General features: G+C 34.8%; 3 protein-coding genes and 1 long non-coding RNA gene across 6 annotated transcripts; 2 read left to right on the forward strand and 2 right to left on the reverse strand.

The window, feature by feature from the left end:
- Positions 2,264-17,272, reverse strand: LOC109329922. Its single transcript, XR_002105598.1, has 3 exons — positions 17,164-17,272; positions 11,489-11,494; positions 2,264-2,274 (listed from the first exon to the last, which is right to left on the reverse strand). It is a non-coding gene; the product is annotated as an uncharacterized LOC109329922 (long non-coding RNA).
- On the forward strand, positions 4,329-7,038 carry LOC109329919 (golgin candidate 6-like). The gene is made up of 2 exons (XM_019563813.1): positions 4,329-5,261; positions 6,166-7,038. Exons 1-2 carry the CDS (start codon positions 4,482-4,484, stop codon positions 6,712-6,714), a joined length of 1,329 nt encoding a protein of 442 aa, XP_019419358.1. The 5' UTR covers positions 4,329-4,481; the 3' UTR covers positions 6,715-7,038.
- Positions 7,834-17,532, forward strand: LOC109329920 (protease Do-like 5, chloroplastic). Of its 2 annotated transcripts, none has more exons than XM_019563815.1 (8): positions 7,834-8,130; positions 8,644-8,715; positions 9,094-9,156; positions 9,241-9,330; positions 10,402-10,524; positions 10,942-11,029; positions 16,730-16,804; positions 17,191-17,532. In XM_019563815.1, exons 1-8 carry the CDS (start codon positions 7,909-7,911, stop codon positions 17,295-17,297), a joined length of 840 nt encoding a protein of 279 aa, XP_019419360.1. In that variant the 5' UTR covers positions 7,834-7,908; the 3' UTR covers positions 17,298-17,532. The 2 variants fall into 2 exon arrangements, with proteins under 2 accessions (XP_019419360.1, XP_019419359.1); XM_019563814.1 differs by having other exon boundaries at positions 7,836-8,130; positions 8,563-8,715.
- LOC109329921 lies at positions 17,678-19,462 on the reverse strand. Of its 2 annotated transcripts, none has more exons than XM_019563817.1 (2): positions 19,360-19,462; positions 17,678-18,513 (listed from the first exon to the last, which is right to left on the reverse strand). In XM_019563817.1, the coding sequence occupies exon 2, from the start codon at positions 18,486-18,488 to the stop codon at positions 18,039-18,041; it is 450 nt and encodes a 149-aa protein (XP_019419362.1). In that variant the 5' UTR covers positions 18,489-18,513; positions 19,360-19,462; the 3' UTR covers positions 17,678-18,038. The 2 variants fall into 2 exon arrangements, with proteins under 2 accessions (XP_019419362.1, XP_019419363.1); XM_019563818.1 differs by having other exon boundaries at positions 19,352-19,462.

Below are 25,727 nucleotides of genomic sequence, written 5' to 3' on the forward strand. Positions count from 1 at the left end.
TTTACTCAACCACAACAAGGATTACTTGCTTCCTTGTGGACAAAGGCAACCCCTCAATGAAGTCCATTGTGAGATGTTGCCAAACATGGTCTAGAATTGGCAATGGTTGCAGCAGACTTGGATAGGGAGTTGTTTCATATTTGCATGTCTCACAAGTTTGACACTGCATGACAAATTCCTTGACATCTTTATTCATTCCTCTCTAGTAGACCACTAATTTAACTCGTTTGATTGTGGCTTACCTTCTTGAATGACCACCAGTGGCTGTTATGTGTAGCCATTGCAAGATGTTCTTCCTTAGTTCCTGGTTGTTCCTAATCACAATCTTTCCATTCCTTGGAAGTTAACCATTGACCCAACTATAATGCTTGTGAGAAGATGGGTGTTGTTGAATCTGGGATCTCAGGTTGCTCAATCCTACATCTGTGTCCCAGGAAGCTATGACTTTATCCAATAAAACAGGATCAATTGCAGTGACCAATAAGTGCTTCAGGTGCAGAAAGGAATTCTTTGCTTCAACTGTCTAGCAGAAATTGTTTTTCTTGAGTAGTTATGTTAAGGGTTTAGCTACCCCTCCATACCCTTTAACAAATCTTTTGTAATAGCCAGCTAGCCCAAGAAAACCCCTCAGTTGTTTAAGTGCTTGAGGTAGTGGTCAATCTTTGACAGCAGAAATTTTGGAAGGATCAGTGGACACCCCCTGAGCAGAGATAAAGTGCCCTAAGTGTTCAACCTTTTCCACACCAAGGTATCACTTCGATTTCTTAGCAAACAAGGCATGCTTCTGCATCAATTGTAAGACTCTTGGAAGATGATTCACATGTTCTGGAAATGACTTACTATAGATGAGTATATCATTAAAAAACCCAAAAAAAATTTCTTAAGAAATTCACTGAAAATGACATTCATAAGTTCTTGGAATGTTGTTGGAGCATTTGTCAATCCAAATGGCATTACCAAGTACTCATAGTGCCCTCCATGTGTTCTGAATGTTGTCTTGTGAATATCAGAGGGTTCCATTCTCACTTGATGGTATCCTGATCTCAAGTCTAACTTGGAGAAGATAGTTGAGCCATGCAATTCATCCATTAGGTCCTATACCAATGGAATGGGAAATCTGTCATTGACAGTCCCTTTATTCAAGTCTCTATAGTCCACACATAATCTCTAGGATCCATCTTTCTTGCCCACCAAGACTACGAGGCTAGCATAGGGGCTATTGTTGTTTTGAATGATGCTTGAAGCCAACATTTCTTGCACCAGTTTCTCAATAATATCCTTCTGCTGCTTGACATATCTATAGGGTCTCTTGTTCACAGGGTTAGTGCTTTGCAGTAGGGGAATTTGATGATTGTGGTCCACCCTCATAGGAGGTAATTGAGCTGGTTCTGCAAATATGTCATCAAAATGTCCAAGCAATTGAGCAATTTCAGCAGGAATCAGAGGCGGCTCTAATTGATAATCTTAGCATTGCCTTTGCTTTAAAAGACCTTAGCACACTTGATTATTTTCTAGGAATTGAAGTTAAATATCTCAAGAACAAATCAATACTTCTCTCACAATCTAAGTACATCAGGGATCTCATTGAAAGAGCTAATATGAGTGGAGCAAAGCCTATGTCTTCCCCTATGCTCTCTAACTGCAAACTGACTAAAAAAGGGTCCAATTACTTTGAAAATCCTTCTTTGTATAGGTCTATAGTTGGTGCTCTCCAATATGCCACTATAACAAGACCTGATCTAGCATACTCAGTAAATAAAGTCTGTCAATTCTTATCTGCTCCTCTAGAAGAGCATTGGACAACTGTGAAAAGAATCTTGAGGTACTTAAATGGCACTTAAGGCCATGGTTTGCATCTACAACCTGCTCTTTCTTCCTCTCCTTTGGATCTTAAGGGGTTCTGTGATGTTGACTGGGCATTAGATTGTGATGATAGAAAATCCACATCAAGGGCTTGTCTATTTGTTGGGCCTAACCTTGTCACCTGGTGGTCCAAGAAACAATAAACTGTCTCCAAGTCCAGTACTGAGGCTGAATACAGGAGTCTAGCTTTGCTTGCTCAAGAGTTTTTGTGGGTTCAATCCCTCCTCACTGAATTACAGTTTGCTTACACTGTTCCTCTTCTTCTTCGTGATAATCTCAGTACAGTAGCTATGGCTCATAATCTTGTCCTCCATCGAAGGACTAAGCATATTGAGCTTGACTTGTTTTTTGTCAGAGAAAAGATCCAAAACAAGTCTCTACAAGTCAAGCACATCCCAACTAATTTTCAAACTGCAGATGTGCTCATTAAGCCTCTATCTCCTACAAGATTCATCACTCTCAGAAAACAACTTCAAGTTTGCACTGCTGATCTACCTTTGGCTTCTAGGGGGTTGTATTAGAACACACGGTTATTTTGTAATAACAGTGTGTTAGTTAGTTGGTATTTTGTTTGTTAGGAATAGTTTTATTCCTTCTTGTATCTTTAAGTTTGCTATTCTGCTTACCAAACAATGTTGCCCTTATTGGAACTCTATAAATAAGAGTTTCCTCTCTTGTATTCTCTAAGTTTTCAGAAATACAAAATATCTTCTTGTAACTGCTAAAATTCAGTTACACTTTCTCTTAGATTCAGTTTCCTCTCTCTCTTTTCTTCTTTGCTTTCTCTCACGTTTACAGTCTTAAATTATAACATGAAAAGGCTTCCCCCTCGGGAATTTGGTATCAAAATTATTATTTTCTCCAAAAACCAAAAAAATTTGTTTTTACTCTTAACTGAAAATAGAGGGGAAGTTGACATTTAAACCACAGACGTGACTTACCCCTGCTTCCTACTTCTAAGGAACTCGTATTTTCAACTATTCTTAAAAATTGCAGTTGTTATATCAGTCTGCATTCGGGACTAAATTAGTGTTGTAAAATAGCGGCCATGGCGGATTGTGGTGGCAGTTTTCCAAAAGAGTGCTTTAAAAAATACGACGTTAAGTGGCGGTGTCTGCCATTGAGTTTATGACCCGTCATGGGGGTGACGGAAATGGCAGATGTGTGGGATTTTCTGGGGTTTGTTTTTAGGGTAATCTTGGATTTTACCCACAAACTCAGAAAGCCTAAATTATCAAATGCAACACTCCTCTCAATTGAAACCGCAACTCTCCTCTCTCACAACCGTGACACCCACTCCCACTCACTGTCACACAGCAGCGACACACCCTTCCAGCGTGTCCAGCGATTCCTCTTCTTTCTTCATTCTCTGAGGTAACTAAAAGCCTCAACAACTTTCTTCTTCTTTAAGGATATGCTGCCGAGTTTGCTCTCAATGAGGAGGATAAGGTTGGGGAGGAGCAGGATTAGGTTGGGAAGGAGGAGGATGCCGAAAAGGAGAGTTAGATCAATTATCTTTAATATCTCTCTTTACCTTCAGATTTTTAGTTGTGTGGCCTTATGAGACTTGTTAGTATTGTTCATTTTACCATTTAGTATTGTTCATTTTACCATATAGTATTGTTCATTTTACCATTTTCTAGTGACCTCACAAGACTTGATGAATTTTATTGAAGCCTATGTTATGTTAATTGTTGCCTTGTTGTGATGTAGCTTATGGTACAATTTTTTATTTATTTTCTATATAAATTATATATTTTTTAATGGCCATTTGCCCGCAAACCCGTCCACTATTTTGATGGCGGAATTTTGGCAATTTGCCACAATCCACCATCCCCATTGACAACACTAGTTCACTAAATGCTGAGGTGAAAAATTATGATTTTATCCTATAACAAGATTCGACAACTAAAAACATTAATTATGCTAATAAACAATAATATACATAAAATTAGACTTGGTAATTTCTTAAATTTCACTTTGTATCTGGTTTGCTTCATATGTATGAATGATTAACAATTTCACCAGGCAAATATAGAGAGAAATATAAAAGCTAAAAAGAGGGAAAGAATACAACGACTAAGGCTTGGTTGTTGTATTTTCCCCCCTTTTTGCTTTTATATTTCGCTCTATATTTTGTGATATTCTTATTCATTTAGTTAAAAGGGTAATCCAAACATAGCAGATGGTAATTTTCTATGGTTTTCTAACAAAACTTATATGTAGATTTCTTTTGTTAGTCTATGCATGTAAGACGTGATATTCATAATTATGTGGCATTATGTATAAGCTCATAACCACTGCATTACTTGTTTTTTGGTCTTCATAATGGTAGTCATGTCCCATTAATGGTAGCTCATAACCGCTGCACTACTTGTTTTTTGCATTATTGTTTATCTAACCCATAATTTTAAAGAATATGCAGGTTTGTCCAATGAACTCGTAGCAAAATGTACTTTCTGTCTATATAGGCTTTTTATAATTTTTAGAGTCATGCGAAGGGTTAATATTAAGTTATTTAAATCATATACAAGTTAAACATGCTTTGTTTTATGGACATTGTACATTGAGATTAAAAACAGAAATTTTGGTTGTCATCAGAAAAATCTTATCAGGCTATGTTGCAGGTTTTACGAATTGAAATTGAGGTACCCATGCATTCTTTAGGAGCTCCAGAGCCACTTATACACCGAATGATGAAATATTTGGCTGTTGCTTCTTCGTTGAAACGCAAAGATGGAAAGTCTACTATATCAGGAAACTCTTATATTCAAGCCATTATCTTGAAATTACTGGTTACCTGGCTAGCAGATTGCCCGAGTGCAGTGCATTGCTTCCTCGATGCTCATCCCCACCTCACTTATCTCCTCGAGTTGACATCAAACTTGTCAGAAACATCGTGTGTAAGGGGTTTTGCTGCACTTGTCTTGGGTGAATGTGTGATTTATAACAAATCCAATGATAGTGGAAAGTCTGCATTTGCCATCGTTGATGTAATAAGTCAGAAAATTGGGCTTAGCTCATACTTTTTGAAGTTTGATGAGATGCAGAAAAGTTTTGTTTTTGCCAGTGTTGACTCATCTCTGATGCGTAAATCATTTTCTAGATCTTCAGCAGCTAGCATGGCTGATATTGAAGATGTAGTAGATGAGAATGAGTTCTTTGAAAAGAAAAATCTCGATCATCCAATTCTCTCTTCAATCTTGGATTCTTACTTTGTGAATCTTGTTAAAAGACTGGAAGCGGACATTAAAGAACAGATTGTAGAAGTTTATAGTCATCCAAAAAGCAAGGTGGCAGTAGTACCAGCTGAATTAGAGCAGAAAAGTGGTGAAAGTGATGGTGAGTATATAAAGCGGCTGAAAGAATTCGTTGAGAAGCAGTCCTCTGAGATACAGGTACTATTTGTCATGAATCTGTTCCGTTTAGGAAGTCTACATTTACTGTAATTAGGAAGGTGCAGGTTGAATGTACTCAAATCAACATTAATATTTCAGAACATTTAGTTTTGTGCTTTTAACTGGTGTTATTATTTTGCTTAAAGTGAGATTTTGGGGTTGGTTCAAATGATACACACATTATAAGATTATAAAGAACATTGTTATGACATGTTTACTTGGATATGTTGTTCATTTACATCCTTGTCATTGGTCAATTTGTTCATGAAGTCAGGTTTACTTCTGATGGATTCTATAGCTAATCCATTATTGATCCATAATCCTCGTAATCTATACTTTTGGTCCCTATATAGACGCTCATTTTCAACTTGGTTCCTATAGGTACAAAAAATTCAATTTAGTCCTTTTGTGTACACTAACTTTCAACGTGGTTCTTGCCATTTGTTGCAATGACACTGATTGATGGAGTTAAAGTATAGAGACCAAGTTAAAAATGACTGTCTTGTGTAAGGACCAAAGAGAAAATGATGACTACGTATAGGGACCAAAAAGTATATGTTTAGTCCCTACATGTGACAGTTGTCTGCAATCTGGTCTCTATACTTTAACTCATATAAAGGGCAAGGACTAATTTGAAAATAATTATACATATAGGGACAGAATTAAAAAAAATTGTATGTATAGGGACCAAGTTGAAAATGAGCGTCATGTATGGGGACCGAAGTATTCTTCAACTAATAATTATTAGTTCGACATATTTATCCCATGGAAGTGATGGAAAGCCGATTATAAGGATTGGAGTATGATTTGACTGTAACAGACAACAATGTAGAAAGTATATAGTTTGACTACTCTTGATATGCATTTGATTTGATGATTTCTCCTTTTCTTGTCAACATTTCAGGATCTCCTTGTTCGAAATTCTACTTTGGCTGAGGACCTGGCTAAGACAGGTGGAGGTCATAATTTCCAGTCCGAGCCCTCAGACAGAGTCCAAATAGATAGACTCCGCAGAGATCTCCAAGAAGCCTCTCAAAAGTTGGAGTCCCTCAAGGCAGAAAAGGCCAAAGTTGATTCCGACGCAACAATGTATCAGAGTTTAGCTACAAAGACGGAATCCGACCTAAGGAGTCTTTCGGATGCTTACAATAGTCTTGAGCAAGCTAACTACCAACTGGAGAATGAGGTTAAAGCACTGAAAAAGGGAGTGGGAGTGTCCTCAACATTCCCAGATGTGGAAGCAATAAAAGCTGAAGCAAGGGAAGAAGCTCAGAAAGAAAGTGAAGGTGAACTGAATGATTTGCTTGTGTGCTTAGGTCAAGAACAAAGCAAGGTGGAAAGGCTTAGTGCTAGATTACTTGAGTTAGGAGAAGATGTTGATAAACTACTTGAAGGTGTTGGAGATGATGTTGATGTTGGTGTTGGTGATTATGATGAGGAAGATGATGAATAATTTATTTCCATTTTTCCTCTGCTTGGCTCATGTATACATTTTGGATTTGTACAGTTTAACACACAATCTATATGGGGAATGGAGCAGAACATTATTCCTTGGTTGGATTTTAAATTATGATTCCTTTAGAACCTGTTTCTTGCTGGTTTTATTTTAGGATATTGGGGATGGTTGTTTCTTTTTATTGCATTATTTCGTTCTCCTTTTGTGTCAACCAAATCAATTTGGAAGAAATAGTTTAATGGGCAATATTTGTGTTTTGTTATATTTTAAGATAGGGATTATGTTGTAATTGAATACAACTTTCATGTTATGTTCTTGTGATATCTACCAAAATTGTGTTAGTTTTATTGTTTAGTCCAGGCTCCATTCATATATCCGATTTGTAAAGGTTCCTACTTGATTTTTTTTTTTGCTTTTTTTCTCTTGGGGTTTTCTTCTATGATATGAAAAACTAGTTACTTCTATTTGATTTCGTGGAAGGAATACATAGCATAGGGACCCATAGTTCTATTAACTTAGGATTATTTATCAGATGATATTTGTGAGCATGTGCAAAATTATTAAAAAGACTTAAAAGATCAATGTTTTGTATAATTTGGTTGTTAGCGTATGTTATTTGTGATCATGTTATTAAATTGATACTGAAATATTGCAGGGTTGATAGATAATAATATCCTTAAAGATTATTTGGACCAATACAAATCCCACTTCACAAATCACATTTGAATTTAGTTTCAAAATATTGGTCATTACCATGACCTGCTAACTTTTTAATTCATTGTTACACAAACTCACCAACTATTAAGCATACAAGTTAATAACTAACATCTCATATTTACTCTAAATCTTCATACATTAGATATATGAATCCATTTATTTGTAAAACATTCAAATTACTCATAATTAACAAATATGAGATTCCTTTACCATCACATAATTCACTTAGAATTCAAACACAACACTAAATTAGATTTTTTTTTACCATCACATAACTCATTAATTTCACTCATTGATGGGATAATTTATAAGTATTCCTAAATCATGAGGCTTCCTCTATCCCCAATGAGTAAAATAGGATCAGAGTCCTTTAAATGAATGGTATGAAATTTCATTTAAAACATGTCTTAGTGAAAATTGGTCTTATCCTTTGAGACACACCAAGGACCATAATTTTGCTAACACTTACTTACAATGAGAACCATGACACTGTTTTGTCTCAGTACTAACCTCTCTCCATTGCCAAAGCTAAATCCATCATCCTCAACAAAGATCCTTCCCTCTGTTACTGTTACTAGTCGCCGAAGAACATTAATCTCTGGTATAGTAATGCCCTTTTTGCTCAATTTAGCAGCACCACTTTCTTTTGCACACCAGATACTTGATCAAGAAGACAACCTTGTACAACTCTTTAAGGTCCCTTTTTCTTGACACCCCTTTTTCTCTACTTTGATTAATTTCAATTTGGAAGTAGAAATAAATTGTAAAGTTGTTTACTTTTAAATTGAGTTCATGTATATAATAGTGTAAGGTCTCACTAGATCCCATGTACATAATAGCGATAATTGTTAGGAGGAAGAACCACACACCCCGGAAAAAAGATTAGTTGTTACTCATATGGTGAGGGATACCCTTGGTTATACTAAAAAAAATTTGGTTTATGGGTTTTGAGTCATTAATTCATGCCCACATTGTCTTTTTTATTATTTTTATTGCTTCAATTTTGTACATTTTTTCATCTTGGAATTGCTTTTTATATCTTATCATTGATTTGTTTGTTCTGTTTGACATTATCAGATAATGGTTTTTTCCTCTTTTTTTAAATTGAAGTTGGGTTGATTATCACAGGAAACTTCACCATCTGTTGTGTTCATTAAAGATCTTGAATTGAGTAAAGTCCCTAAGGCCTCTTCTAATGAAGTCATTCAGCTGAATGAGGATGAAGATGCAAAAGTTGAAGGCACTGGTTCTGGCTTCATTTGGGATAAATATGGACATATAGTAAGAAAAATCAAATCTAGAAAGTTAAAATTGTTCTTCCCATTTTGATGTGCTTCCACTTGTTTATTTTCTTTTTATGTCAAATCTGATTAGTGGACAACTTTTGTTTTGAATTTCATGAGAGTAGTTATCTTATAGGACATTATTACTTGCAAGATGTTACCTTGGTGCTTTTAGTTCAGTAAAGATTGAAATAAGGAAAATGTTAGAAGAGTGTGAATTTCCTTTTGTCATAATTGGACCGTGAATGACTAAATGTAAGGCATGTATATATAATTCGGCTAGATATATCAACAACGAATTTTAGACTCTCCCGTGCTTTGACTATACATATTCGCTCCAAATAATTCAGTGTCATTTATTCTTTCTGTTTGACAGGTTACTAATTACCATGTTGTTGCTAAACTGGCTACCGATACAAATGGTTTACAACGTTGTAAGGTTTTCCCTTATTCTGTTAATTCCATCGAACTTCTTATTTATCTGTGTAGTGCTAGTAATGTGTACTCAAACTCCCATGTACAGGTGTCCCTAGTTGATGCTAAAGGGAATAGCTTTTACAGGGAAGGGAAGATAATTGGGTTCGATCCAGCATATGATCTTGCTGTTTTGAAGGTATAGATTCTGATACTCTTTTTTGTTCGTTTCTAAACATTTGATATATTTGTCACTCTTTCAAGATTCTTCTATTTGTTCCCAATCATAAATATCTCGCCCCTTTCCAACCTATTAACTATGACATGTCCTCGTATTTGATACTTGAATACCTGCATTTTTGTTTTCAGCCATTGTCACCTAATGGCTTTCGTAATGGAAAGCGGCTAATTATTTTCATCAGAAGAGGGTCATTTGAGAGAACTTCAATATTTAAAAGCCAATCTTTAATCTGCTACTCCAAAGGTTCTAAAAATTATTGTCTACCTTAGCTTGCCCACATTAACATATACATCATTTTTTTAACTTCTAAGGTTCTAAAATTTAATGAGCAAACTAATCTGATATTCATGACTCTGAAGCCAAGTGACTGGATATTTCTCTGGTACAAAAATGCAGAAATATTTAGCTTACAATGTAATATGTCTTGGCAAAGAACAAGTGACTGCATTTGATAATCGTAACTTTGTGGCTAGGCCATCTTATAATTCATGGTGTCCAAGCATGCTGGGACCTTTTATCATGATGAACTACTATTCAGATATTGCGAAGCTATGATAGGCCAAAATTAAGATAGGAATGGATCTGGAAGTATTGGCATGCAGTTGAATGCTTTGAGCCTTATTTATCTTCCTTATTTGTGAGTTCAAATTGGCTTGTATCAAATATCATCACATAGCCAGCCATCTGCATGTGCCTCCCATTTGTTTGGAAAAACATAATGAGATTTTTAGTGAATGCATGGTAATATAACTAAGCCCCATTTTATATCAGTTTAAACATGGTATTTATTCATTTATTAGAGGGTAGTTCTGTTCTACCAAAATCCGTTTCGTATGTTATTCGGGCCTGTTATTTTATAAAGAGGTAAAATATTTCCTTAGGCCTTAGATTTAAACATGAATTTTCGCTGCTCTTCTTTTTTCTATGTAATGAAACTGTCATTAAGGTAACATACATTTAACTAAAGTTTCTCTCTATTTCTCATGATAGGCCATTGTCAGAAAGGCATAACACTTGTTCTATTTGCAGGTTGATGTTGATGGGTATGAAATAAAGCCTGCACTTATTGGTCAATCTAACAATTTACATGTTGGCCAGAGTTGCTTTGCCATTGGAAATCCATTTGGATATGAGAACACACTTACAACAGGGGTAACTCTTTTAATAATTTGAATCTAACATTGTAGGCCTAATGAGAAAAAAACCAATCTTTTTTTTATACTACTAAGGGTATCTCCTTGCCATATGGCTAAGGAGCTAATCCTTTTTGGGGTGCATGACTGCTCCTCCCAACAAGTGTTGCTCACAGGAATCAAATCTTTGATCTTTTGGTTTTTATGGGAATCTAGCAGGGCTTTTCACCACTAGATCAACACCTTGTTGGTGAAAATAACATATCTAATCATGTAAAATGGTTGCAAAAGAAGGATGTAAATTCATGGGTAAATTTTAAGAAATTATTATTGTGCTATCCTGTAAAGGTTTTATCATGTGGTACCCTACTTGATGTACTAAAAAAATGAAATATATAACTTGAGCAATATTTATTGTCTAATGTAAATTATACAGGTAGTCAGTGGTTTAGGACGTGAGATACCTTCGCCAAATGGAGGGGCCATTAAAGGAGCTATTCAAACAGATGCACCTATTAATGCAGGTAAGCTATACCCTGAACTGAGGTCCATATATTAGGACTCTAACCCCAAATATTTGTTCCTGATAAGGATTAAGATAGATTTCTAGGAATTTATAGAGAATTCGAAGAAATGACTAAGAAACAGGGAATCTCCTTCAACGAGAGAGAGTTCCGGAGTATTATTTGAGATTTTCAGAAGAAGAATATTGTTTTTGTTACAAAGAATAAACTACTTTTGAAAAACAGTTTTGTTACTATTTATAGACTTCCCTAACTGTTTAACTGAAACAGTTTTCTAAAACTGACAATATTACAAAAATTGGGAAATATACAAATAAATGCCTAAATGAAAAGATCCATATCAATACTCCCCCTAAAACCAATCCTTGTCCTCAAGGATTGAAAAAACGGATACTGCTTTTTCAAGTCATAATAGAATTCCCAAGTTGCATCTTCCTCCTATTGATGCTTCCACTTCACAATGACCTTAGTAATAGCTTGGCCCTTCCTTTTCACCGTCATTCGATCTATAATTGACTTTGGTTCTCTGCCACTCGCCACGGCGTCTGAACAGAGTGGAATCTGGGTCGAGGTGGGAACTGATCCTACATGCCTTTTAAGCTGAGAAACATGGAAAACAGGGTGAATTTTTTATGTTGGGGGAAGTCTCACCTTATAAGCCATCATGCCCACCTTGTCTATAATTGGATAAGGCCCAAAAAATTTAGGAGCTAACTTGGCATTACTCCTATTAGCCACGGAATTTTGTCTGTAAGGATGTAGTTTAACATAAACCATATCCCCCACCACGAATTGTCGATCCTGCTGCTCTTATCTGCAATTTGTTTCATTCGATCTTGAGCTCGCCTTAATGGAATTTCAACACCCTTAGCATTTCTTCTCGTTTGATTAAATTGCGATCCACCAATTCCACCTTCGAATTTCTAGGAAGATATGGTAGATAATGAGGTGATGGCTGACCATAGACAATCTCATAAGTGGTGGCCTGGATTGATGTGTGAAAGGTAGAGTTGTACCACCATTCCGCCAAAGCCAACCATTGCAGCCACTGATGTGGTGTATCTGAGCACATACATCGCAAGTAAGTTTCCAAACATCTATTTAGCACTTCGGATTGGCCATCAATTTTAGGATGATAAGAGGAAGAAAGCTGAAGGTGGACTCCTTGTAATGCAAACAATTCTTGCCAAAATTTGCTTACAAATATAGGGTCCCTATCACTGGTAATAGAAGCAGGATAACCATGAAGTTTAAACACATTGTCTAAAAAACACTGAGCCACATGCGCAGCAGTATAAGGATGAAATAAAGCCATAAAGAGGGTTGCTTTACTCAACCACAACAAGGATTACTTGCTTCCTTGTGGACAAAGGCAACCCCTCAATGAAGTCCATTGTGAGATGTTGCCAAACATGGTCTAGAATTGGCAATGGTTGCAGCAGACTTGGATAGGGAGTTGTTTCATATTTGCATGTCTCACAAGTTTGACACTGCATGACAAATTCCTTGACATCTTTATTCATTCCTCTCTAGTAGACCACTAATTTAACTCGTTTGATTGTGGCTTACCTTCTTGAATGACCACCAGTGGCTGTTATGTGTAGCCATTGCAAGATGTTCTTCCTTAGTTCCTGGTTGTTCCTAATCACAATCTTTCCATTCCTTGGAAGTTAACCATTGACCCAACTATAATGCTTGTGAGAAGATGGGTGTTGTTGAATCTGGGATCTCAGGTTGCTCAATCCTACATCTGTGTCCCAGGAAGCTATGACTTTATCCAATAAAACAGGATCAATTGCAGTGACCAATAAGTGCTTCAGGTGCAGAAAGGAATTCTTTGCTTCAACTGTCTAGCAGAAATTGTTTTTCTTGAGTAGTTATGTTAAGGGTTTAGCTACCCCTCCATACCCTTTAACAAATCTTTTGTAATAGCCAGCTAGCCCAAGAAAACCCCTCAGTTGTTTAAGTGCTTGAGGTAGTGGTCAATCTTTGACAGCAGAAATTTTGGAAGGATCAGTGGACACCCCCTGAGCAGAGATAAAGTGCCCTAAGTGTTCAACCTTTTCCACACCAAGGTATCACTTCGATTTCTTAGCAAACAAGGCATGCTTCTGCATCAATTGTAAGACTCTTGGAAGATGATTCACATGTTCTGGAAATGACTTACTATAGATGAGTATATCATTAAAAAACCCAAAAAAAATTTCTTAAGAAATTCACTGAAAATGACATTCATAAGTTCTTGGAATGTTGTTGGAGCATTTGTCAATCCAAATGGCATTACCAAGTACTCATAGTGCCCTCCATGTGTTCTGAATGTTGTCTTGTGAATATCAGAGGGTTCCATTCTCACTTGATGGTATCCTGATCTCAAGTCTAACTTGGAGAAGATAGTTGAGCCATGCAATTCATCCATTAGGTCCTATACCAATGGAATGGGAAATCTGTCATTGACAGTCCCTTTATTCAAGTCTCTATAGTCCACACATAATCTCTAGGATCCATCTTTCTTGCCCACCAAGACTACGAGGCTAGCATAGGGGCTATTGTTGTTTTGAATGATGCTTGAAGCCAACATTTCTTGCACCAGTTTCTCAATAATATCCTTCTGCTGCTTGACATATCTATAGGGTCTCTTGTTCACAGGGTTAGTGCTTTGCAGTAGGGGAATTTGATGATTGTGGTCCACCCTCATAGGAGGTAATTGAGCTGGTTCTGCAAATATGTCATCAAAATGTCCAAGCAATTGAGCAATTTCAGCAGGAATCAGAGGCTACTCTGCATGAGTAGTCAATGAATGTAGCAACCCTCCATCCTCAGTACATAATTGCAGCATGGATAATTGCACCCCATGGGTCAAGACCTTCTCTAGCTTCTGTGTCTTGATGGTTCTAACAGCATTTGTGGAAGCTCCCCTAAGAACATGCCTCATACCTTGTGTTGTAAAGTCCGTAGTTAACTTGTTAAAATTTCAAGTAATACCCCCTAAGGTTACCAACCACTCAATACCGAACACCACATCACAACATCCCAAAGGAATAAGCATCATGTCAGAAGTAAATATGGTGTGTTGAATATTCCGAGCAAAATTCCTCACCACCGTTGAGATTTGCAGCTTGTTTCCATCTACCACTATAACCACCAAGGGTTCAAGTTGCTCAATCTGGCACCCAATTGCCTTAGCCTTCTAGATGTCTAGAAAATTGTGTGTGCTCCCACTGTCAATGAGAATATGCAGAGGTTTTTTATTGTAATGACTCGTTATCCTCATTGTTCTGAAACTAGGCATCCCTGTGAGTGCATTAACAGAAATATGTGGCTCTCCATACTCCTTTGTTGGCATTGCTACCTCTCCATCAGTATCCTCATCCTCACACTTGTCTTCAATCTCCAATACATGGATTTGAAGCTTTTTATGAGTTAAGCTATGTTTAGGGGTATAAGGCATGTCATAGAAATAGCATAAGCTTTTGGCTCGTCTTTCACTCATATAGGTTGGTGTTAAGTTCTTTGTAGATGTAGGCTTAGGCGTTAGTGGATCTACCTGTTGGTCAACTTGCAAGTGTGGTTTAATAACTGCCAAAGGTTTAGAATTAAACACATTTTTACCTCCTTTCGGTGGAAATTTGAGCATGGACGGTTGATTATGTGTTGATTCATATAGCTTTGCTAAGGCAAAAGCTTTCTTGACAGATTGGGGCTGGAACATGCGCACCATCATCTGCACAACTTGTTTTAACCCTCCTAAGAAGCAACTCAGCGTGTATTCCTCAGAGAGCTCCAACCGCGTGATAATGGCATCAAACTCCTCGTGATAGTCAACCACAGAGCTTTTCTGTCTCAGGTTCATAAGCTCCACCATGGGGTCATCACAGACCTCCCCAAAACGTTCTGTGAGAATTTGCAAGTATTCACCCCAACTTGGCCAAGAACTGGACCACAATGTCTTTATAAAGGCATGGTGCCATTGTAAAGCTCTGCCTTCGAAACGCACCACTGTCAGCTTCACCTTGAAATCTTTGGGTGTACCATCAATCAAGAAGTAGGTTTCACATTGATAAACCCACTGTTCCACATTATCACCATTAAAACGGGGGAAATCGATTCTTGATAATCTTGTGCCACACGAGTAATGGGAGTTGTTACGTCTCTCTCCAGGAATTGACGTTCTTGACCATGCAGAATCGTCCACAACATCATTATTAGTTTTGAGTAATTCCTCCATTGTCATTTTAAGGAATCACTCAAAGATTTTTGCAGTGAACCCGCATGTTCCAATATTTTCGACTCAATATTTGCTGACATTCTGCTCTCTAAGCGTTCTTCAACACCGCGCATGGAAGCTTGACTCCTCGCCGATTCTGCCATGGAAGCATGTGTTGTGCCAAGGAAAGACTAAATTCGATACCAATTGATAAGGATGAAGATAGATTTCTAGGAATTTATAGAGAATTCGAAGAGATGACTAAGAAACAGGGAATCTCCTTCAACGAGAGAGAGTTCCGAAGTATTATTTGAGATTTTGAGAAGAAGATTAAAAGATGAAGAATATTGTTTTTGTTACAAAGAATGAATTGTTTTTGAAAAATAGTTTTGTTACTATTTATAGACTTCCCTAACTGTTTAACGGAAACAGTTTTCTAAAAATGACAATATTACAAAAATTGGGAAAGCCTAAATGAAAAGATCCATATATGTTCCCCCTATAATTAAATTAATGAATGATATTAATTTGGAGATACTATATTTGTATCCTAACTCGTATTGCACATTACTAAAATGACCACTTGTACTTCTCTGGCTGTACTGTACAACTCCTTGATTTTTTTTGAGCGACCTGGTACACAAGACTCCTACTTAGTGGGGCCTATGGTGGATAAATGTGTGTAATTTTACCCCCACAAGTAGAGAGGTGTTTCCATTATTTGAACCTATGACCTCTGGTCACTAAGCAATAACTTTACCGTTGCACTAAGCTCTCCTTTTCTACAATTCCTTGAATATTTGAGTAAAACTAGGTAGCATTAACATTTCAACACTTCTCATCATGATTGATAAAATATGGTTTGTCCAAGCAATTATCTGTTCTTGATATGATCCCACTTAGGCTAATTCCATTTTAGAGTTGCAACCATAGCCAGCTGCCATAAAATTGGTTTTATTACCCATTGTTTTTTGGCTAACTATAGAAATGCACATGAGCAAAAACATATGTTGTACCAAGTAACAACAAGACGTTGATCTAGTGGTATAAAACTCTATTGGATTCCTAGATAGGCCAAGAGGTCAAAAGTTCGAGTCCTTTGAGCGATACTTATTGAGGATACCCTTGGTTATATCGAAAAAATACATATATTGGCAAAATATGATATACAAATCCTTAAACCCATCCAGATTCACTTCATTCTACCTAATTGGGGGGAATAAATAGTTTCATGAAAATGATCTTGTCTTGGCTAAAAAATATAGTACTGATGAGAAATCACTTGGCTACTTTATACCCTGCTCCTTTCCATGTCAACATCTTATATTGGCGTGATGACTTTACTATTTACTGAAGTGCCAATATTGAAATGATATTGTTTGTTTACAATTCTTAGAGTCCTCCATGTTATTTTGGATTTCAGTATTTTTCATCTTTGCATTCTCATAAGATAGGAGCATGGAAGCATATGATCCTATGTGTGTGCATGTGAACAGGAAATTCTGGAGGACCATTGATTGACTCATATGGCCATGTTATTGGAGTAAACACAGCAACCTTCACAAAGAAAGGTAATAAGACATTTCCTCTTAAGAAAAAGATGTATGCACCGACAATGTAAGTCTTTTACGCTGTTAATGCATAATCCATCATTTATTTTTAATTATTATTCACTCTTAGATAAAAGTAATACAAATGAATGAGAAATGATGCACTGACTGTGTATAAATCTTTATACTGTAAATGCACGGAAATTACACTCTTTCCTCATTTAGATTTATGAGTATATTCTATAACATATTCTGTTGAAGAGGTAATGAAAGACTCATGCTTTTAACCTTAACTTTTAATCTTATATGGCCACATATTCAGTTTTAACTACTTGAACCTAAAAATGAAATTCAATTATTTAAGAAAATGGATTACTAACTTTTTTGCTCTTTTTGATGCATTTCAGGGACTGGATTGTCATCAGGTGTGAACTTTGCCATTCCCATAGATACTGTTCTCAGGAACGTACCATACCTTATTGTGTATGGAACACCTTATAGTAATAGGTTTTGATTATGCATGTTACATGTGATTCAATTTCAATTTCTATGAAGTAAAAAAAACAAAAAGGTACTTCACATGTTGTGTAAAACTTTAGGTAAACATTGGATATCATTTCTACATTCAAGGTGTACATGAAATACCATGTCTATTCTAAAGCTGAAAATCAGTATTCTAACTTGTGTTAGCACATATAATAAAAATCTACAGATGTGTAAAATTTGACCTTATAGCTTCCTTTGTTCAATGTAAATTGACCCATACAAGAAACTATAAGCCAAGTTACAACAAACACATTCGTTTGTTTGGGTATTGATGACAAATCAAGAAAACAAAGTGGTCTCTATTATTGTATTCACATTTTATTCATTTTTAATGTGCAAGCTTCACTATATCCCAATAAAATTTAGTTGATAAATCCAATTTAGCTCCTCAACACAGTACATATAGAATGTAAGTATTAAGAAGCTTAAAGTAAGATTTGAATGGGAAAAAGGAGGCAGTAGAACTGCTGAAGGAAAAAAGTACCAGAAAGATATAGTTATGCAGCAACAGAAATTCATTTTTTTATTCCAATCAAATCTTCAAAGTTTTAACTAAAACATTTTTCACTCATAGTAAACAAAATTCCTTTTGTGATGATTGAAACTGAAGCAAATGCCACATTCCTATATTTTGACACATCATACACTGAAGTCTTGAATTTCATTCACAATTCATCAACAGAACAGAACAATGAAACCCAAAATGTGGTCACTTTCCTTGAAGTGATAGGAGGGACAATTGTTCTTCAACAGAGCAATCTACGTGGCATGATGTGCGACAAGAAGCAGGAATAAGAATAAGACCCAGGCACCTCTGTTCCATTGGAGAAGGTGATGATCTTCGAGTGCTACGATATTCCACGGTATCTTGGAGAATAATGTTTCCTTGCTTGTCCATGCAGTAGAAGCCACCCATGAAGAACCTTCCATCTTTGATCCCCACCAGCATTCGGCGAAACAACAGCTTCCTTACCCGACTTACTGGAGATAAATTAGCTGGGAAAGAGCGATCAGCTGAGCAGTCCCCCGTTAGAATAGTGGAACCAGATGGGCAAGAGCTAACTGCTGAGTCCCCCGCTGAAATAGATGAACTGGTTAGGCAAGAGCCATCTGAGCACCCCACGGTAACCGGAACTGGTTGTTCCGTTTCTTGTTCCATCGTATTTGTATCACTTAAACCTCACCTGCAAATATTTAACAGAAACATTTGAATTTTTTGGTAGTACCAGTACCACCCAACCAGGGGTATATGGACATTTAATATAGGGCTTGCAAGCTTCAAAGGAACTTATTTCCGAAAGGCTCTGTTATGGAAAATCTAAACCTGACAACATTGTAACTTCGAAACTTGTAGAATACAGGAATAGAACTCAAGATTAAGTGAGAAAGGTGGCAATGGCATTCCTTCATGCAACTTAAAAAACATTACAACATCCAATAATTGCCATTCACTTCCTAATTAGTGCAACAAACAACTTCAGAACACAGAATTTAACCCCTGCACTTTTGCAATGCAGTCCGAAACCAAGTTTTTAGAGAGCATAGCCAAATTGGTCCTTGAAAGACATGATCTACTCGTCATGAGTTCACGAGGTAAGAAAAACCTCGTTTTAGTCCATAGTAAGAGTGTAAAAACCCAGTTAGTTTGATCCTTATTAGGAACAATTTTTAACCGAGAGAGGTCATGGTTAAAATCCGAGAAAGGCTACATATATCTACCCTCCTCCTACCCCACTAAATAAGAGTCTCATGCACAGGGCTACATTTTTTCATTCACGTTTCTTGAGAACCAATTTGGATAATCACTCAATCATAAACCCTAAAAACTTGAAAACAAAATCAGAACAATACAGAAGCAATACTATATGTGAAATCAAATTCCTAATCAGTTCAATGGCATGATAGATAAAACCTACCAACTCCTACTTTGAGATTAAAAAATCCAACGAAGACAATGACAAGGTTGTTTAAGAATCAAACAAAATTGCAAAAATAGGGAAAAACAATTATCAAGATTGGTACTTTATTACCTAAGGGATCTTTCTTCGGCGTCTTCACAGTGCTGCTCCTCAGTGAATCAATGGATGCTGAAGCTGTTCTTAAGAGAAGGGGCTTTTTCAGCAAATAAAATTAGGGTATAAGACATTCTCTATTAAAAGGTAGATGATTTTAATTTCTCGGAAATATCCTTGGTAACAAATATCATTTTTTCAACAAAAGGTTGAATATTTTTACATTCACTCAATTAGTTTCTTTCTTATCTTATGAAAAATATTTTTACATTTAGTATTAACAAAAAAATATTAATTTTGTAATTCTTTTTCTTGTTGTCATTTTTTTGTTTATTTTTTTTTAGGGAAACTATTCATAATCGTTTTTAATTTTATTAGTCTAGTACTTAACAAAATGTTTATCTAATAGTGTAAGATTATGTTAACCTTTAAAAAGACTAAAATATCAATGGTTCGATTACTGTGAGCAACATCTGTTGAGATAAGAATCACATCTCTTGAAATGGATTAGTTTCTAACTCATAAGGTGGGTGAGGATACCCTTAGTATTATAAAAAAAAATTATCAGTCTAATGAAAATCTAAAAATTCTTTTACTCCTGTTATAAAATTTTTATTATTAAAACTAAATTTTAAGTTACAAAACCAATGATAAAATAATGTATAAGAGCAATTTAAAGAAAAAATAACTTAAAAGGACTTATTTAAATAAAATAATATAGAAAAAAACTTAACTCATAAACTAGTAAAAAGAAAATAGTTGGGAAACAGATCTTATAACTTTAGCTTTTTATTTTGGTTAAAGGTTGACACTTAAAAAAACAAATCTGAATTCGAAATAATCTTTCATAGCAACCTTACACAGTTACACTACAATGAAAGATTGTTTTATGGTTAATTACATTTATTTTACCATACTCTTCTTGATGCCAAATTTGTTTGGGTGGTTAAAGGGACAATAATGATTATATATTTAAACATATGATACATGAATGTGAGAAGCTGATTATCTTTTATGCATCCATTGAATATACTTATTTTAAGACAATTGAAATAAAGTATGTTGAAATTAAAAATATTAAAAATTAGATAGAAACTATAATATAGAACGCTTTCATCAATTATGCCTACTCAAATGTTAAAACTTACAACATGAAATATTTTTGGGAAACTAGTATTTTATTGTCATATGTAATTTGTAAATTACTTTGATCAATAAAATAAAATTTAATGGCTATGTTGCAATAATTTTAAATCTAAAATGAAATTGGCTAGTTCATATTAGACATTAACTATGTCGGTCTATTAAACCTAACTAAACCCATGAAAACATTCAAATCATTAATATTATGTATCCAACTATATCAAAGTAATACTTTCATATCGGACGGTTGAACCGATCACAATACTGATACGGTTTAATAATTATACTGGTCATACAATCATACCGGTTAAAATCAGCTAAAATAGGTTATACTGGCTAATTTTCAATTGAACCGTACTGATCATACCGGCCGCTTTTATTTAAAATTAAATTTTTAATGAAAATAAAAAAAACATTGTGGTTAAATTGCTATATCAATATCCTAATCAATTTGATAAGCGGTACGATATTAATTCAGTGACAGATAAATTTGTTTGTGCATTTTTTGATAGTTGGTTTATTAAAGTTCTTGAAACTTATAATGAAGTTATACAGATAATTTTCTGAATAGGTAAGTTATTCTCCTGCTTAAACTTAAGATTTTTTATGTTTCTTAAAAAATGATATTTTGCAAAACATGTATGTAAATGTTGATAAAAAGTTGGTTTAGTATATCTATATTTCTATATCTATATCTATCTATATATTAATACAAAGGGAAATATATATTAATATAAAGGGAAAATATAAAATAACTACTCACAGAGTATTTTATGTCTCCCTATTTTATCTTTTATAACTTATAATTTCATGTTCATCTATATTAATACTAATAAATATAAAATAATTATCATGAAATATTTTTTGTTTCCTTATTTTAACTTTAATAACTTCTAATTTCATATTTATATAAATTTATATAATTTATCAATCTATATCTATATCTATATTTATACACCACCATGACATAATTTTTATATTCCAAATTTATCATTTGTAACATTTTTTATTAATAACTAATATAAACTTCTACATATTACTTCCATTGATTTCATTTTTTATATTAATATACCATTAATCTTTCATACACTCTCTTATTTATATTTTCAATCTCTAATGAGTGCATATATTACATTTTTACATTTAAATTGTTTTTCTTAAATAGTATAACATGAAGTTGATATATTATATATTAGAAAAAATATGAATTCGGGTCGATCGACGATGAGTGTGAAATTATACTGCATTTGCATTGCATCTAACTTGCATTTTAGGACATAATTAGGACTGTAGGATTGCTTTTAGTTTTTAGTTCTATTTGTCCAGGTTGAACGAGTGTTTTTTGCTATGTTGTGTAGTTTGGATGGGTTAACACCAAAATGAGTACAGATTGGGTGCAAGAAAATAGAATTCAGTGTTAAGGCTATGTGAAGACCAATTGAAGGGCCAAAAAAAGTCATATATGTTATATTATATTCCTATTTTTTAGATTTGCTTTGTTGGGTTTAGCCCAATATTTTGTAATTAAGATAAATAAGGGTTCTCCCTCAAGGATGGAAAACACTTTACAACTTTATATTTTACATTACAATTCTCTAATTTAGAATTTGATATTCTATTCTCCATCATTATTGAGTAATTCCTTTTATTTCTAGGATTGAGGCTATATCCTTTTACATTCAATAAATAATTGTTCTTACTTCTTTTTCATTGAGTGTTGTGATTTGAATCATTAAACTTAGTTTTATTCGTGTGAGTTATCTAGCCAACAAATTACACCTCTTAGATACATTTGGGAATGACCGAGAGGTGAACCCAACTATCTGACCATTCAGTTATTCAAACTAGAATCCTAATTCATGAGAGTAGTATTAGGATTTTCGAGGGTTTTTGGAATTCACTTTGGGTTGCTACGAAGTGATTGGATAGAAAGATCCAAGTAAATGATTTGATTGATAACCGTACCACGAGAGTAGGTGTGACTTCAATTGAGTATATGTGTCGGAGCTCGAGAGATGATGACACATATCAAAGAGCAATTCATCCTCACAACTTNAGTAAAGGATTTGATTGATAATCGTACCACGAGAGTAGGTGCGACTTCAATTAAGTACACATGTCGGAGCTTGAGAGAGGATGACACATATCAAGGAGAAATTCACCCTCACAACTTAAAGTTCATGAAAAGGAGCAAAACAATGATTTGTGAGTGTAAATGCGGTAATCATTATCTTGAGAACTATTCCTAAATTAGATTTCAATCCATTTTTACTATTATTATAATTATTCTTGTTAGTTGTTCAATTGTTCTAAATTCAATATTAATTCATATTTGAGTTAAAGATAAATTAATTGTTATAATTAAAGGAGTTTTTCAGTCGTCGTGGGATCGATATTTTATTACTTGACGACATAATCATGCACTTGCGATTTTCCCTATCAAGTTTTTGGCGCCGCTGCTGGGGACTAGGTCAAACTTTCTTTAATTCATTATTTTACTCTAGTGTATTACGCATTTTCCTTTTTCTTGATACATCTGCAGATTGCCCATTTGGTTTATGCAAAGTTCAAATTACTACTTAGAGCCAGAAATGACTTTCTGTAGAAGAAGAATGCAACAAAGAGAAAGAGCGAGAGAAAGACGTGCACATGTACAAACAATGGTTGAATGAGATGAAAAACCACTTCACGACTATGCAGCCCCTAATGCTCGTAGTTCATGTCCTAGAATAATCCGCCCAGCTATTGAGGCAGAGAACTTTTCTTTACCATCTGCTCTGATTCAAATGGTGATGCAAAACCAATTTGGAGGAGGAGCTCATGAAGATCCAAATGCCCATATTGATCAGTTCTTGGAATTCTGTGAGACTGTAAGGATCCATGGGGCTTTTGAAGATGCCATTCGTCTTCGCATGTTTCCATATTCCCTTAGACACAGAGCTAAGACGTGGCTAAGGAATCAAAATATTGAAATTCAAGCAACATGGCAAACTTTGGAGGATGTTTCTATCAAAGTGGGGAAATTTTACATTCCAATGGATTTTGTAATACTAGAGATGGAAGAAGATGCACAAATTCTAATCATACTAGGTAGACCATTTTTGGCTACCTCTAGTACTATAATTGATGGAAAACTTTCTCTAAGCATAGGGGATGAAAATGTTGAATTTGATATTATTAAATCTATTAAACAATCTCCTCTTTAGGAATTATGTTTTAGGGTTGATATGTTAAACCAAGTAGTGAAAGAAATGCCTAAAGTGAAAATTGAGGATCTCTTGGAGAGAAGCATGCTGGTAGGTGACACTTTGAATTTTGATGAGGAAGTGGTTGAAGATAGTGATTATATAAATGCAAGCTCAACACTCCCCTACAACCAGCATGAGGAGAGCTTGAGGGTCATACATAAATCTGATAATTGGGAGAAAGGGAAAACACCTAAAATGAAAGTAAAAGCATTCCCTCCACTCTCTGGTATGAGTTCATGGGATCATGCGTGATGCGTAGGGATCAACCGTCAAGCTAATGACATTAAACGGGTGCTTCGTGGGAGGCAACCCACGCTGGAGGTACATTTTTTTATTTTAGTGTTGCCTTTAGTGCATTCCTGAGTTTGGAGCCTTTGTAAGGGGATGTATATAGTGTTGGCCACAAAAAAATCATAAACTCTAAAAAATTAAAAATTACATGGAAAAGTGTTAACACGATAATGCCTATTAGCTGCCTCATTCAAATAGGATATTTGCACCTAGTCCATCTGAGACATATGGGCCATTTGAGACATTTTTCTCTTCTTTTGCAGGTGCTTATACTACACCTAATGAAGTCAACCACTTATAATTGGCACATGAGTTAAGTACACTTCCTACCTAACCTGTGGGTTTTCTTTTTCTTTCTCTTATTGTTTAGATTTTTACATTAAGGATAACATAAATTTCAAAGCTTGAGGAGGTTTTCCATTTAGATAGTTCATTCATGTCATGCATACCATATAGATTTTAAATTTTTTAGGTTGAATATTCATATTATGATGCATTATCATATGTTTCAAATATCATTTGTCCTTTGCTTTGTTCTATGTCTTATATGTCTGATCTTTAAATGAAAAATAATGTATGAATAATGATTGTTGATTTGTGACCTCACCGTAGAAAAAACTTGATAAAATAATAACATGAAAGACATTAGATTTAAAAATTGTGAATTAAATTTGGTTAAATAAAGGTTTTTGTTTCATAACTTCTACTAAATATACCAAATCAATAAGGGTTCTGATTTAAATTCACAATTGCATAAAATACTTCTTTCTTTCATGAGTGCATAATTTTCTATGATTGTACATTCTAGAACTTGATTTGTGATCGTTTCAAGATTGAAGTCTGTTTGTATGCATTAAAATGATAGAGGCAATTAGAACTTTTTCTTTTGACCTTCAACCGCTTGCTATAAACATTGAAAACTCATTAGTTGTCAACTTTTGAACCTGAACTTTATTGATTTTTTATAGCTACTCAAATGAGGGTTTGTGGTAATTTATGATGTTTGGTTAAAGCAGTGAGAAAGGTGAAAAGGTCATGTGTGATGAATGAATCCATAAAAAAGTGAAGAAGAAAATAAATAAATAAATTTCATCTCTTCTTTTTTAGAAAATCTCAACAAAAAAATACAAAGTATACTAAAAGAGAAGGGACTTGAAAAAAGTGTGTCGTAAAGAGAAAGGTTGATTGAGAAAAGATCATATGATAAAGTAATGTCTATTAAGAGAATCTCAATGCTTCAATCATATGTCTAAAAAATTTTAAGTATTTTGGGAAACATTTGTAAACCTTTTGAATTATCCTTTCTTTGACTATCCTACCTAAATCATCACCTTGGCCCCATTACAACCAATTAAAGATCTCTTGATTTTTGCATGCATTCAAATACAGTCAATGACGATTTGGTCTATAATCAAGCCTATGGTAATTTACTTTCATGAAAATTTTTGAGCGAAACACTTTGACATTTAAACACATGAGAGTGATGAGAGAAGAGTGACCATAATTCATGTCGTTGTTATGACTCAAAGACTTAGCTTAAATTAAATTTGTTTATGATTGTCTTGTCTTGATGTGTGGATTGTTTCAAAACCAACATGAGATTGCGTGTTATTTTGAGTCATGGTTTCTATATCTTCATTCATACATGATTATGAAAGTTAGACATAATATTTGCTTGAGGACAAGTAAAAGATAAGCTTGAGG

Source organism: Lupinus angustifolius, chromosome LG16 (genome assembly GCF_001865875.1).
Source record: "Lupinus angustifolius cultivar Tanjil chromosome LG16, LupAngTanjil_v1.0, whole genome shotgun sequence".
NCBI classification, from domain to species: domain Eukaryota; kingdom Viridiplantae; phylum Streptophyta; class Magnoliopsida; order Fabales; family Fabaceae; genus Lupinus; species Lupinus angustifolius.

Coding starts and splice junctions, on each gene's coding strand:
- LOC109329919 (XM_019563813.1), top strand. CDS start 4,482: ATGTTGCAGGTTTTACGAATTGAAATTGAGGTACCCATGCATTCTTTA. Junction 5,262..6,165: donor AGCAGTCCTCTGAGATACAG/GTACTATTTGTC, acceptor TCAACATTTCAG/GATCTCCTTGTTCGAAATTC.
- LOC109329920 (XM_019563814.1), top strand. CDS start 7,909: ATGAGAACCATGACACTGTTTTGTCTCAGTACTAACCTCTCTCCATTG. Junction 8,131..8,562: donor ACCTTGTACAACTCTTTAAG/GTCCCTTTTTCT, acceptor TGATTATCACAG/GAAACTTCACCATCTGTTGT. Junction 10,525..10,941: donor AGAACACACTTACAACAGGG/GTAACTCTTTTA, acceptor TAAATTATACAG/GTAGTCAGTGGTTTAGGACG.
- LOC109329921 (XM_019563817.1), bottom strand. CDS start 18,488: ATGGAACAAGAAACGGAACAACCAGTTCCGGTTACCGTGGGGTGCTCA.